The sequence below is a fragment of the Hippopotamus amphibius genome, chromosome 7, assembly GCF_030028045.1.
Source record: "Hippopotamus amphibius kiboko isolate mHipAmp2 chromosome 7, mHipAmp2.hap2, whole genome shotgun sequence".
NCBI lineage: Eukaryota > Metazoa > Chordata > Mammalia > Artiodactyla > Hippopotamidae > Hippopotamus > Hippopotamus amphibius.
The window spans coordinates 70,505,695-70,519,129 of NC_080192.1; the positions used below are offsets into that span (position 1 = coordinate 70,505,695).

The 13,435-nt window shown below is 38.4% G+C and overlaps 1 protein-coding gene across 1 annotated transcript; it reads left to right on the forward strand.

The window, feature by feature from the left end:
* The first annotated feature begins 6,049 nt into the window (after window positions 1-6,049).
* On the forward strand, window positions 6,050-6,274 carry LOC130857546 (small nuclear ribonucleoprotein G-like). Its single transcript, XM_057743301.1, has one exon. The coding sequence runs from the start codon at window positions 6,086-6,088 to the stop codon at window positions 6,272-6,274; it is 189 nt and encodes a 62-aa protein (XP_057599284.1). The 5' UTR covers window positions 6,050-6,085.
* Window positions 6,275-13,435: the final 7,161 nt, after the last annotated feature.

Below are 13,435 nucleotides of genomic sequence, written 5' to 3' on the forward strand. Positions count from 1 at the left end.
TGCACCTAGAGCCCATGCTCTGCAACAAGAGAAGCCACCACAATGAGAAGCCTGCACACCACAACGAAGAGTAGCCCCTGCTCGCTGCAACCAGATAAAGCCCGTGCGCAGAAACTGTGCGCAGAAACGCAAACCCAACACAGCCAATAAAAAAAAAAAAAAAAAAAATCTTAAAAAAAGAAAAAAAAAGTGATGATAGCTTAAACAATAGTTTCGTGATAAAACAGAGCCCTGCTTCCTCCTCCAAGGGACATACATAACAATCTGAAGCAGATCTTTGAGTTGTTCTGAAGGAACAAAAACCTTACCCACCCAGGTGGAGGACAGGGACTGCATGCTGACCACAAGCACATAGACCCCAGTCTGGTTGGAACCAGAAGGTCGATGATTAAGATTCCTGAAACATCACCATTACCTCACCACCAACCAATCAGAAGAAAGTCCACGAGCTGCAACCCTCACCTCAAATACTGCCTTTAAAACCTTTCCCTGAAAGTTATTGGGAGTTCGGTTGTTTTGAGCACTAGCTGCCTTATTCTCTCACTCGGTGCCCTGCAACAAACACCACAACCCGGTGTTAGTAGATTAGCTTTGCTGTGTGACAGGTGAGTAGGCCCAAGTTGGGTTTAGTAACAATATATCTGATAAAGACTTGGCATCCAGAATGTATAAAGTCAAATGGGCAAAGGATTTAAATAGGGGTGGTATAATAAGAAACATATTTGGTGATTGTTCCTGGGTTCCTGGCACAAAGTGCCGAAAACCCCTGGAATTTCCCGAGTAAGAGAAGTATCTTTGTTATTCATTAAGAAGCCCCTTCAGAGCACAGGGAGTTTATGCCAATTAGGTGACTTAGAGTGAGCCCCTAGTTAGCCTCAAAATGGGGCTGGTTACCAGAAATACCGAGCAATTAGAAGGTTGGAACTTTCAGTCCCATATATCAACCTCTGGAATGGGGCAGAGGGAAAGGGAGATTAAGCTCTATAAAAAATTCTTGAACACGTGATTTGATGAGTTTTTGGACAGGGAGAAGCATCTACGTGCTGGCCGGGGGCCACATACCACTTCCATAGGGACAGAAGCTTCTGTGCATGGGACTCTTTCAGACTTCGTTTTTCGTGTATCTCTTCATCTTGTTGTTTATCCGAATCCTTTATAATACCTTATATAATAAACTGGTAAACCTAAGTAAACGGTTCCCTGAACTCTGTGAGCTATTCCAACCAAATGATCAAACTGGAGGTGGGGGGCTGTGTGAACATTTAGACTTTCAATTGGTGTTTGATGTGGGAGCAGTCTTATGGGACTGAGGACTTAACCTGTGGGATCTGATGCTTTCTCCAGGTAGATAGTGTCAGAACTGAGTTAAATTTGTAAGGCACCCTGTGAGTGTCTGATGACAATTGCTTGATGGTGATAGGAAAAAAATACACTTCAGAACAGGTATTTTTTCAAAGAAGATGTACAAATCGCCAACAAGCAGATGAAAAGATGCTCAATGTCATTAGTCATTAGGGAAATGCAAATCAAACCACAATGTGATACCATTTCACACCTGGTAGAATGGCTTTAATAACAATTAAAAAAAACAAACCCAGAAAATAACAAGTGTTGGCCAAGCGTGTGAGTAAAATAGAATTCTCACACATCGTTGGTGGGGTGTACAATGGTGCATCTGCTATGGAAAAAAGTTTAGCAGTTCCTCAATCAGTTAAAAATAGAATTACTATATAACCCAGCAATTTCACTCCTGGGCATATACTGAATAGAATTGAAAACAGATGTTCACTTGCATATAAATGTTCATGGCAGCACTATTTACGACAGTCAAAAGGTAGAAACGACCAAAGTATTCATTGACTAATGAATAAATAAAATGTGATATATCTATACACTGAAATACTCAGTCATCAAAAACAGTGAAATACTAATACATGTTACAATGTGAATGAACCTTGAATACTAACCCTAAGTAAAAGAGTCCATTCACAAAAGGCCATATATAATATGATTCCATTTATATGAAATAAAAATCATAAAGATAGAAAGCATATTCATGGTTGCCAGGGTCTTGGGGAAGAGGAGTAAGGAGTGTTCAACTTCTCCTTTTGCTGAATGTTACTTCTCTCTCTCCTTACAGGTACTGTTCCCAAGCACACTCTCCAATATTCTGTACACAGATCTCTGTCTCAGAGCCTGTTTCCCAGAGCACCAAGGTGCACCATTATCAGTTTACACTATTGCTAGCAGAATATAAGAGCTCCTGGGTCTTACATCCTTGCCAACACATATCAGACTTACTAACTTATGCAAACTCAAAGATGTGACATGGTCTCACATTACTATTTTGTGCTTCTCTGATTACTAGTAAGGGTGAACATCTCCTCAATCTTTTCTTGGCTGCTCCAATTTTTCCTTCTTTGAATCAACTGGATAAATGTTTTTCTTTCCTCCTTTCTTCCTTCCTTTAATTTATTTTTAATTTTAAAATTCATTTATTTTATTTATTTGGCTGCGTCAGGTCTTAGTTTTGGCAGGCAGGATCTTCACTGCGGCATGCAGGGTCTTTTGTTGTGGTGCACGGGCTCTTCATTGAGGCATGTGGGCTTCTCTCTAGCTGTGGTACATGGGCTCCCAGGCACACAGCCTCAGTAGTTGTGGCACGTGGGCTCTCTAGTTGTGGCATGCGGACTCAGCAGTTGCGGTGTGTGGGCTTAGTTATTACCCCGAAGCATGTGGGATCTTAGTTCCCTGATCAGAGATAGAACCCACATGCCCTGCATTGGAAGGTGGATTCTTAACCACTGGACCACCAGGAAAGTCTCTCTTTCTTACTTCAAGTTTTCTAAATCTTGTTGCATAAATTTTTTTACAAATACCTTTTTTTTATTACCAAGTATCATATGTACTTTGCAGAAAATGTAACACACACACACACACACACACCAGAGAAAGAGATAAATAAAAGTTACCTGTAATCCCAGTTCATAATGATAACTAGTAAGGAGTACAGTAGTCCCCCTTATCCAAGGGGCATACATTCCAAGACCCCCAGTGGATGCCTGAAACCTCGGATAGTACCAAACCCTACATATACTATGTTCTTTCCTATACATACCTATGACAAAGTTTAATGTATAAATTAGGCACCCTAAGAAATTAACAATAATACTACTAACAAATAGAACAATTATAACAATATACTATCATAAAAGTTATGTGAATGTTCTCTCTCTCTCAAAATATCTTATTGTAGGTATTTTCAGACTGTAACTGAATCTGGGGAAAGCAAAACGGTAGATAAGGGGAGACTACTGCATTTTGGCTTACATCGTTTCCCTATACGTATATTTATTGGTTGCAATATCTTCTCTCTCATTTTGGGCATTCTTAATTGATGTATTTTCTGTGCTCTAAAAAAAAATTAGTTGGGCTGATAGCTTACCTGCATTTTATTCTTCAAAGAGCTAATGTTAAGTTTTATTTATCATTCATACTAAGTTACTATTTTCCAATACTATATTTCTACTTTTAAATTTATTACTATACCTTTCCTAGTTTCCTTTGCTATTTTTCCAAAGTATAATTTGACTAATTGTGTTTCTCTTTTCTTTTTTTGTCAATGTTAGCATTTGAAGCAAACATATTGTTTTTGGCTCTATTCCAATGATTTAAAAATGGTTTGTCTAGGATTCCCATTGTTTAAAAATATGCCATTATTATTTCTGGGCTTTCTGAAGAGAATATTTATTTTTAACATAATTTTTGTTATTTACTCACATAATTTGGCATATATAAAAATTACATGTATACATATACATGATTCTCTGTAGAATTTAAGCTTATTTAAGATTATGGTGTAGTTCTTATCAAAGATCAATGGACTTGAGCTTTTTGGCCATCATGGAGTAATGAGAAATGGATTTACCCTCCCATCTGAAAAAACAACAACAGAACCAGACAAAATATTTGAAACAATAATTTTCAACATTACACACTGGCAGTGAAAGAAGGTTATTCCTGCGAGATAAGAAACAAGTGAGGTAGGACCTATAATCGTTGTGGCTTTTTGCCTTTAGAGAGTTTTCAGTCTACAGCTTAGAAAGAGGATTCACTGGACTCCCTGGATGGAGGAAATGAAACTGAGAGTCTGGAGAGACCAAGGTGGCTATACATCACAGTACAGAGTACCAGAGAGCTACAAAAAGAGAACCCTAAAGATCTTCAGGATGTCCCCCTCCAGTATTGGGCAGAGTGCTAATCAGTGATATGTGTAAGGAAACTACTCAGGGCTTGGGAATTAACCATGTGAAAGGATTAGAGGGACTCACACAGTGCCGGGATCAACTCTGCGACTCGAGGTGAGTGACGGGTGCCGCAAGCTTGAAGAACACACAGACACAGACTGAAGAGAAAGATGGGACCGGGGGACTCAAGACCTCTAGGATCAAGAGCCTCGATGATTGATCCCACGTTGCTTTTATTGAGTTCTCGGCATAGCCTAAGGGTCTAACACTCCCAGGTTAATCCCATAAACAATCAAAGGCCTCACATGACTGGGGGCAATGATCTTTGTTTGCCTCCTGGGTCCTGATTTGAGCTGGGCGAGGAGAGCAAAGCAGCCCTGGGGGCAGGAGACCTCTCTCAAAAGGATTAAGGGTCTGTGCCCCACCCGTGTTGGCCCCTCTGTGACTGTGCCTGTCTTAGGTTGTTCCTCCCTTGAGGAATCTTACCCGTCTCTGGCTAACCAGTCATCCTCCAGGGCCAAACAGGGTGATATAAGGAAGGCTCTATGCACCACCCCTGTTGGCCCCTCTGCGGCTGCGCCTGTCTTAGGTTGTTCCTCCTCTGAGGAATCTTACACGTCTTTGGCTAACCAGCCATCCCTCAGGACCAAACAGGGTGATATTAGTCTCCACGCCCCGCACCCTCAGCTCCTCCACTGCTCAAGCAGGACATTCTGAATCCCATCGCTTGGCCCACATACTTCAACATTTTCAATGTTTCAAAAAGGTTCCAGAATGTCTTCCCACAACACAGGGCCAGGAATAGGGCCTGTTCCCATTAGCCAAATTGAATAGTCTCATAATTTATGGCATGGTGGGTGGAGTACTCAAAAGGATCTTACCTCAGTAGTAAAACATAATTAACCTTTGACTAACCATGGCCCAGGTCTCACCTAACAACTGTAAAAGAAAGCCTTGAAAGGATCAAAGTGTTTCCAATGATCTTAACTGCATTCCAGAACAAGGTTCAAGAATATTCATAGGAATAAAAAGAGCCACCTCCCAACAAGGCAAAATTCACAATGTTTCGCATCCAGTCGAGGATTACTAGACACACAAAGAAGCAGAAAAATACGACCCTTCATGAGGATTGAATCAATAAATCAAAACTAAACCAGAACTTAACACAGCTGTTAGATTAACAGTCAAAAATATCAATGACATTAAAAGAGTTATTGTAAGTGTGCTCCACATGTTCAAAAACTTGAGTAGAAACATAAATATATATATATATAAAAAAACGCCTAATTGAAATACAGATGAATTCTATAGTATCTAATGTGAAAAATATACTGTCATTATGGCATACATGTCATTAATGGCAGATTATAAATTGACATAAAAATGATTAGTGAACATCAAGGCATAGCATTAGAAATTATCCAAACTGAAGCACAGATTTAAAAAATAATTCAAGGGACTTCCTAGGTGGCACAGTGTTTAAGAATCTACCTGCCAATGCTGGGGACACGGGTTTGATCCCTGCCCCAGAAAGATCGCACATGCCACAGAGCAACTAAGCCCGTAAGCCACAACTCTTGAGCCCATGTGCCACAACTACTTAAGCCCATGAGGCTAGAGCCCATGCTCCTCAACAAGAGGAGCCACCACAATGAGGAGCCCATGCACCGCAATGAAGAGTAGCCCCCACTCACCACAACTAGAGAAAGTCTGTGTGCAGCAATGAAGACCCAACACAGCCAATAAATAAATAAATAAATTTATTAAGAAAAAAATAGAGCATGAGGGATAACTTGAATTCCGTTTGGAGGCATCTTTGAGCTCACCGAGTAGACATTATGAGCAAAGCTCACCCTCTCGAGTTGAAGAAATTTATGGACAAGAAATTACCATTGAAATTAAATGGTGGCAGACATGTCCAGGGAATACTGCGGGGATTTGATCCCTTGATGAGTCTTGTGATAGATGAATGTGTAGAGATGGCGACTAGTGGACAGCCGAACAACAATGGAGTGGTGGTAACATGAGGAGACAGTATCATCATGTTAGAAGCCTTGGGGCAAGTGTGAACAGTGGCCGTGATCACCAGAGAAGCCAGCAGCTTCCATGTGTCCCCTCTCCATATTTTACTGCGATAAAAATTGGGCCATATACATTTTTTTACTGAACTTTTTTGTTAAATAAACTTTTATACTAGTCAAAATAATAATAATAATTCAAGGGGCTTCCCTGGTGGTGCAGTGGTTAAGAATCTGCCTGCCAATGCAGGGGACACAGATTCAATCCCTGGTCTGGGAAGATCCCACATGCCAAGAAGCAATTAAGCCCATGTGCTACAACTACTGAGCCTGTGCTCTAGAGCTCGTGAGCCACAGCTACTGAAGCCCATGCACATAGAGCCTGTGCTCCGCAACAAGAGAAGCCACTGCAATGAGAAGCCGGCGCACTGCAATGAAGAGTAGCCCCTGCTCTCCACAAGTAGAGAAAGCCCACACGCATCAACAGAGATCCAACACATCCAAAAATAAATAAATAAATAAAATTAAATTAAAGAAAAAAGGAACAGAAAATTAGTGGTCTTTGAGGCAACTTCAAGTAGCCTAATATAAATGTAATTGGAGTCCTCAACGGAGACAGGGTTGGGGATCTGCAAAATATCTGAAGAAGCAATGGTCAAACTTTTTTTCATGTTTGATGAAAATTATAAATTCAAAGATTCAAGTAGCTTGACAATCTCAAGCACAAGAAATATAAAACAACTACACCAATGTTCATAATTATAAGTTTACCAAAAAAAAGTGATAAAAGCAGCCAGAGAAAAGAAACAAGTTATGTAGAAAGAAACGAAGAAACATCACATTTCTCTTTGGAAACAATGCAAGTTAGATGGCAGAGAGCAGCAGTGTTTAAAATACTAAAAGAAAAAAAAAAAATCTGTCAGCCTAGAATTCTATATCCACTGATTATGTACCTTTCACAAACAAGGCAATAGAGACTTCCCTGGTGGTCCAGTGGTTAAGACTCCATGCTTCCACTGCAGGGGGCACAGGTTCAATCCCTGGTTGGGGAACTAAGATCCCACATGCCTCCTGGCCACTCCCTCCCCCCCACCAAGCAGCAATTACAACAAACAGTCAATAGAAAGACTTTTTGAAATATACAGAAAATGAAAGGATTCATCACCAGCAGACCTAGACTAAAGTCCTTCAGACAGAAGGAAAAGTATATCAGGTGGAAATATAGATCTATGTAAAGGAACGAAAAACACTGAAAATGATAACTATATGTAAACATTTGCCCCTTTTTCTTTTTTAAATATCTTTAAAAGATAACTGTTTAAGAAAACATAAGAACAATGTCTTGTGGGGTTTCTAATACACGTGTAGCTCTAATACATAACAACGACAGCATAAAAGCCAGGAAGTAAGAAATAGAAGTATACTATTGTAAGGTTTGCTTACTCTACATAAAGTGACATAGCATCACTTCAAGGTAGACTATGATGCATTAAGGAAAATATACTATAAACATTAAATCAACCACTGAACAGACAAAAAGTAATAGCCAATACCCAGCTCAAGATATAAAAAGGAATCATAAAAAATACTCAGTCCAAACAAAATGAAGAAAAGAACAAGGTACCTATGGGCAGTTAGAAAAGACATAGCAGAATGATCGACTTAAAGCTAACTATATCAATAATTACAAAAGCATGAGGGAATCTCCTCAACCTGATAAAGGGTGTCTAAAAAAATCTACAGTTGCTGTCATATTTGGTGGTGAAATCCTGAATACTTTCTCCCTAAGATCAGGAACGGACAAGGATGTGCTCTCACCACTGCTATTCAACTTGGTACTGGAAAGTACAGCCAATGAAATCAGACAAGAAAAAGAAATAAAATGAATCCAGACTGAAAAAAAAAAAAAAAGGGAAACTGTTGTTATTTGCAGGCATGATCATCTAGGAAATCCAATGGAATTTCCAAAGAGGTATTAGAAGTGATAAGTTCTCTACAACTGCATCTTTATTCTTGGCCTGCAAAAACTGGCACAACAGTGTAAAGCAATTATATTCCAATAAAGAGCTTTTAAAAAAAAGAAGTGATAAGTGATTAGAAGTGAGTTCAGCAAGGTTGTAGGATATAAAGTCAATATACAAAATTCAACTCTATTTCCATACATAGTCAAAGAACAATTGAAAACTGAAAAAAAATTTCAAGGACCACTTTTATTTGCATAAAAATATGAAATAGTGATTAAGCTGAAAAAGAGATGTATAAAAGCTGTATTCTGAAAACTATAAAATTTTGCTGAGAAAAATTTAAAAAGATCTAAATAAAGGAAGAGACACACCTTGTTAATGGGCTGGAAGATTCAATATTGTTAAGATGCCAACTATCCCCAAACTGATTTATATATTCAATGCAATCTCAACCAAAATACCAACAGGCTTCTTTTTGGTAAACACTGACAAGGTGATTACAAAATTCATACAGAAATACAAAGTAACTAGAAAGGCAAACAACTCTGTGAAAGGAGAACAAAACTGAAGAGCTTTCACTACTTGAATTCAAGACATTATAAAACGACAGTAATCTAATCAATATGGAATTGGCCTCAAGAGAGACAAACAGATGAATGGAAAGAACAGAAATAGACCCACACAAATATAGACAACTGAGTTTTTACAAACATCAAAAGAAATTCCATTTCTTTTCAACAAATTCTGCTGCAACAATTGGATATCCATGTGGGGAAAAAAAGGAAAAGAAAAGAAAAGAACTTTGATCCATATCTCAGACTACACAGAAAAATTAATTAATGCTAGCTAGTTCATAGAACTAAATGGAGAACCTAAAACTATAAATCTTCTAGAAGAATATATGGAAGAAAATCTTGTGATGTGGGATTAGGCAAAGATTTCATGGAAACAACACCAAAAGCACAATCCATAAAAGAAAAAAAATTGACTTTACCAAAATTGAGAACTTCTGCTCTTTGAAAAACGGTGGTAAGAGAGTGAAAAGACAAGGCACGGTCTTGGAGAAATATTTGTAAGTTACATATCTGATAAAGGATGTGTGTCCAGGATATATAAATACTCTCAAAATTACTAAAATCTTTTTAAAAACCTGACAACCGATACAAAAATGGGCAAAACACTTCACCAAAGAAGATACAAAGATGGCAAATAAGCATATGAAAATATGCTTTAAAATCATTAGCATTAGGGAAATGCAAATTTAAAACCACAATGAGATATCACTATACCCCAGTTAGAATGTCTAACTTAAAAACTGTCCATACCAATCCATACCAAGTGTTGGCAAGGATGTAGAGGAGCTATTACTCCTAGATTCTGCTGGTAGGAATGAAAAATGGTACTACCATTTTGAAAACCAGTTTGGCAGTTTCTTAAAACTTAAGCAGACACCATATAACCCAGTCATTCAATTCCTGGGCATTTACCTAAAAGAAATTAAAGTGTATGTCCATACAATGACTTGTGCACATATTCACACCAGCTTTATTTGTAACAGCCTCAAACTGGAAACAACCCGAATGTCCGTCAACAGGTGAATGGATAAACAAGTTGTGGTATATCTGTACAATAGAAAACCACTGAGCAATAAAAATGAATGAACTATTCATACAAACTATAACATGGATGAGTCTGAAAATAATTATGCGAAGTAACAGGCCAGGCTAAAAGAGTACATACTGTACAATCCCACTTATGTAAAATTCTAGAAAACGCAAAGTAATTTATAATGACAGAAAGTAGATCATGTGGATGGGCAGGAGCCAGGGCAGTGTAGGAGAGATTACCAAGGGGCACAAGGAACCTTTTGGGAGTGATGGGTGTGCTCACGGTGTGGAGGGTGGTGATGTTTTCATGGGTGTGTACATATGTCAAAACTTGTCAAATTGTACACTTTATTATTTTTAATATTTACTTATTTATTTTGACTGTGCCGGGTCCTAGTTTTGGCATGTGAGATCTTTGTTGTGGCATGTGGGGTTCTTAGTTGCAGCATGCATTTGGGATCTAGTTCCCCAACCAGGGATTGAACCTGGGCTTCCTGCATTGGGAGTGTGGAGTCTTACCCACTGGACCACCAGGGAAGTCCCTCTACACATTAAATATGTGCAGTTTATTATATGTTAACTATATCTCAATACTGCTAATTTAAAATTCCATTATTATAGCCTGTATTTCTTTTTTGAAGATAATCTTTGTAAAAATAATGCTTTACTATTTTCCCTTATGGTTAGGTACTTAAAAAATTATTTGAAATTGTATAAAGTCATTTATAGAATTGATACTCTTTATGCATATCATGTAGTTCTTATAAAAGATTCATTTGGATCTTTTCATCTGAAAGGAAGTACATTTATAGATTTTTAAATCAGTTACATTTTATTCATTGTATTGTTCAAATCTACTGTATCTTTGTTAAATTTCTTTATTATAGTCTTTTGAAAATGCAGATTTCATATCTTCAGTTATAATTAGACTGGTTTAGGGACTTCCCTGGTGGCGCAGCGGTTGAGAATCCGCCCGCCAATGCAGGGGACATGTGTTCCATCCCTGGTCCAAGAAGATCACACATGTTGTGGAGCAACTAAGCCCGTGCGCCACAACTACTGAGTTCACGTGCTGCAGCTACTGAAGCCTAGGCTGTGCTCCACAACAACAGAAGCCACTGCAATGAAAAGCCCAAGCACCGAAACAAAGAGTAGCCCCCACTAGCAGCAACTAGAGGAAGCCCACACGCAGCAACAAAGACCCAACACAGCCAAAAATAAAATAAATAAATAAATAAATTTATAAAAAAAATAATTCGACTGGTTTATTGCTTCATTTATGATCAATTATCCTTTCATATATGCTTTACTGGGGGTGGGAGAGTGTGGGAGTGAGTTTTTCTTGGAGCATTACTCTTTGCAGGCAACTTGCAGTTTTTTGACTTTTAAGTTGTTTGCTTGTTTGATTCAGAATTTTCTTCTTCAATTATTTCCTTAAAGTGTGCATTTTGTTTGTCTTTTCTTTATTGTCTTGCATACCTCTATGTCTCGCCATTAGAGCTTAGATGCACAGAGCCACATCATCTTAAGAAGAGAGCTCTGGTATCACCATCTTCTAATCTCCTCAATTTATAGTTGAGGAAACAAAGTCACAGAGAAGTAAATGTCTTACCTAAGGCCAAACAACTGGGAGAACTGGGTTGGAACTCCACGCTTTTGATTCCTAGTTCGATGCCCTTTGTACTTTGTCATCTTCCTCTTTCTACTGTGGACTGTCAACTTCTCTTTAATGGCTCTCTGCTTAATCTTCCCCATGATTTGACACTGATGCTTTCATTAGTTTTTTTTTTTTCTCCCTTTATTATTTGTTCTGTTGCTGCATTTCTCTGGGAGGAGCAAAACTGTGTTGTCTGAAAAAGTTTTTATTAGCATTTCCTCCCATCCTAAACATGACCTATTAAAATGACTTCTTTTGAGAAGACCACCTTATCCTAATTTATAGTCCTCTGCTCTTGTTTTTGTTTTCTCCCGGTTGATTGAGTTGCTTTGGTATCATGTTTGTGATTCTTATGATCTTTTTTCACTTTCTTCCTTTTCTTTGGGCTCTTGAGGATAAAAAACCTTTCCCCTATCCCCACTTTGCCTTGTTAATTCAAGTCTTAAGTTCATTTTGCTTGTTTTCCACATTCCTATTGTTACTTTAGCAGATTTTCTCAAAACACTTATATTCATTCCATCTTTTTAATGGAACCCTCTTGCTTATGAATCACAAACTATCAAGTGAAATAAATTGAGAGTAAAAATTGAAATGGTGATTCTGGTTTGACTCCAGATAGTGAACCATCTCACTGAGTTCTAATTGTCTCCCTAAGTAGGATGAGCACTTTCTGCCAGGCACAGTAAACAAAACTGATATGAGATCAAATGAAAAAAAGGAACATGAAAATAATTTTTTTAACAAATGATTTATTTGTTTCATTTGTTTATTGGCTGCATTGGGTCTTTGTTGCTGCCCACGGGCTTTCTCTAGTTGTGACGAGTGGGGACTACTCTTCATTGTGGTGTGTGGGTTCCTCAGTGCGGTGGCTTCTCTTATTGCGGAGCATGGGCTCTGGGCACGTGGGCTTCAGTAGTTGGGGCACGTGGGCTCAACAGTTGTGGCTCATGGGCTTAGTTGCTCCACAGTATGTGCCATCTTCCTGGTGCAGGGATCGAACCTGTGTCCCCTGCATTGACAGGCGGATTCTTAACCACTGAGCCACCTAGGAAGTCCCTGAAAATAATTTTTTAACTTAAAAAAATACTGGGCAAATAAGATGTATTATCATCAACATCATGATTATCCATTAACTAGTATTATTGATTAATTCATTAATGTTGAACTTGAAAGTAAACCATAAAGGATAGTTACATGTATATTATAATTAAATTAAATGCTGCTTTGTGGGGGGCACATAGTGGATCACTGTACTAGAATTCCTTTCTTAGAACCACATCTCAGAAGCTACTTAAAAAAAATCAGAAAGTAATTGAAATGATAATGAAACACATGATACATTCTGATTAAATGTAATGTTCATGTAAAATAAAATGTGGGGACTTCCCTGGTGGTGCAGTGGTTGAGAATCCACCTGCCAATGCAGGGGACACGGGTTCAAGCCCTGACCGGGGAAGATCCTACATGCCACAGAATAATTAAGCCCATGAGCCACAACTATTGAGCCTGTGCCCTAGAGCCCTCGAGCCACAACTATGAAGCCCAGGCGCCTAGAGCCCATACTCTGCAACAAGAGAAGCCACTGCAATGAGAAGCCTGCGCACCACAATGAAGGGTAGCCCCCGATAGTGGCAACTAGAGGAAGCCCCAGCACAGCAACAAAGACCCAACACAGTCAAAAATAAAATAAACAAATAAATATTAAAAAAATTAAAAAAGAAAATAAAATGTGCTCACTTTGCAATTTTATTTATAAATTTATAAAAATAGATGAATATATATATATATATCATCTATTTGTAAGACCCTAAGCCAGAACCACCTAGCTAAGCCCCTCTTGGATTCCTGAACCTCAGAAATTAGGTGAGACAATTAATGTTTATTGTTTTAAGCTCTTAAGTTTTGGGATAACTTGTTATGTAGCAATAGATAACTAATACAG

Bases quoted from the DNA above. Each gene is read 5' to 3' on its own strand.
- LOC130857546 (XM_057743301.1), top strand. From the start codon at position 6,086: ATGAGCAAAGCTCACCCTCTCGAGTTGAAGAAATTTATGGACAAGAAA.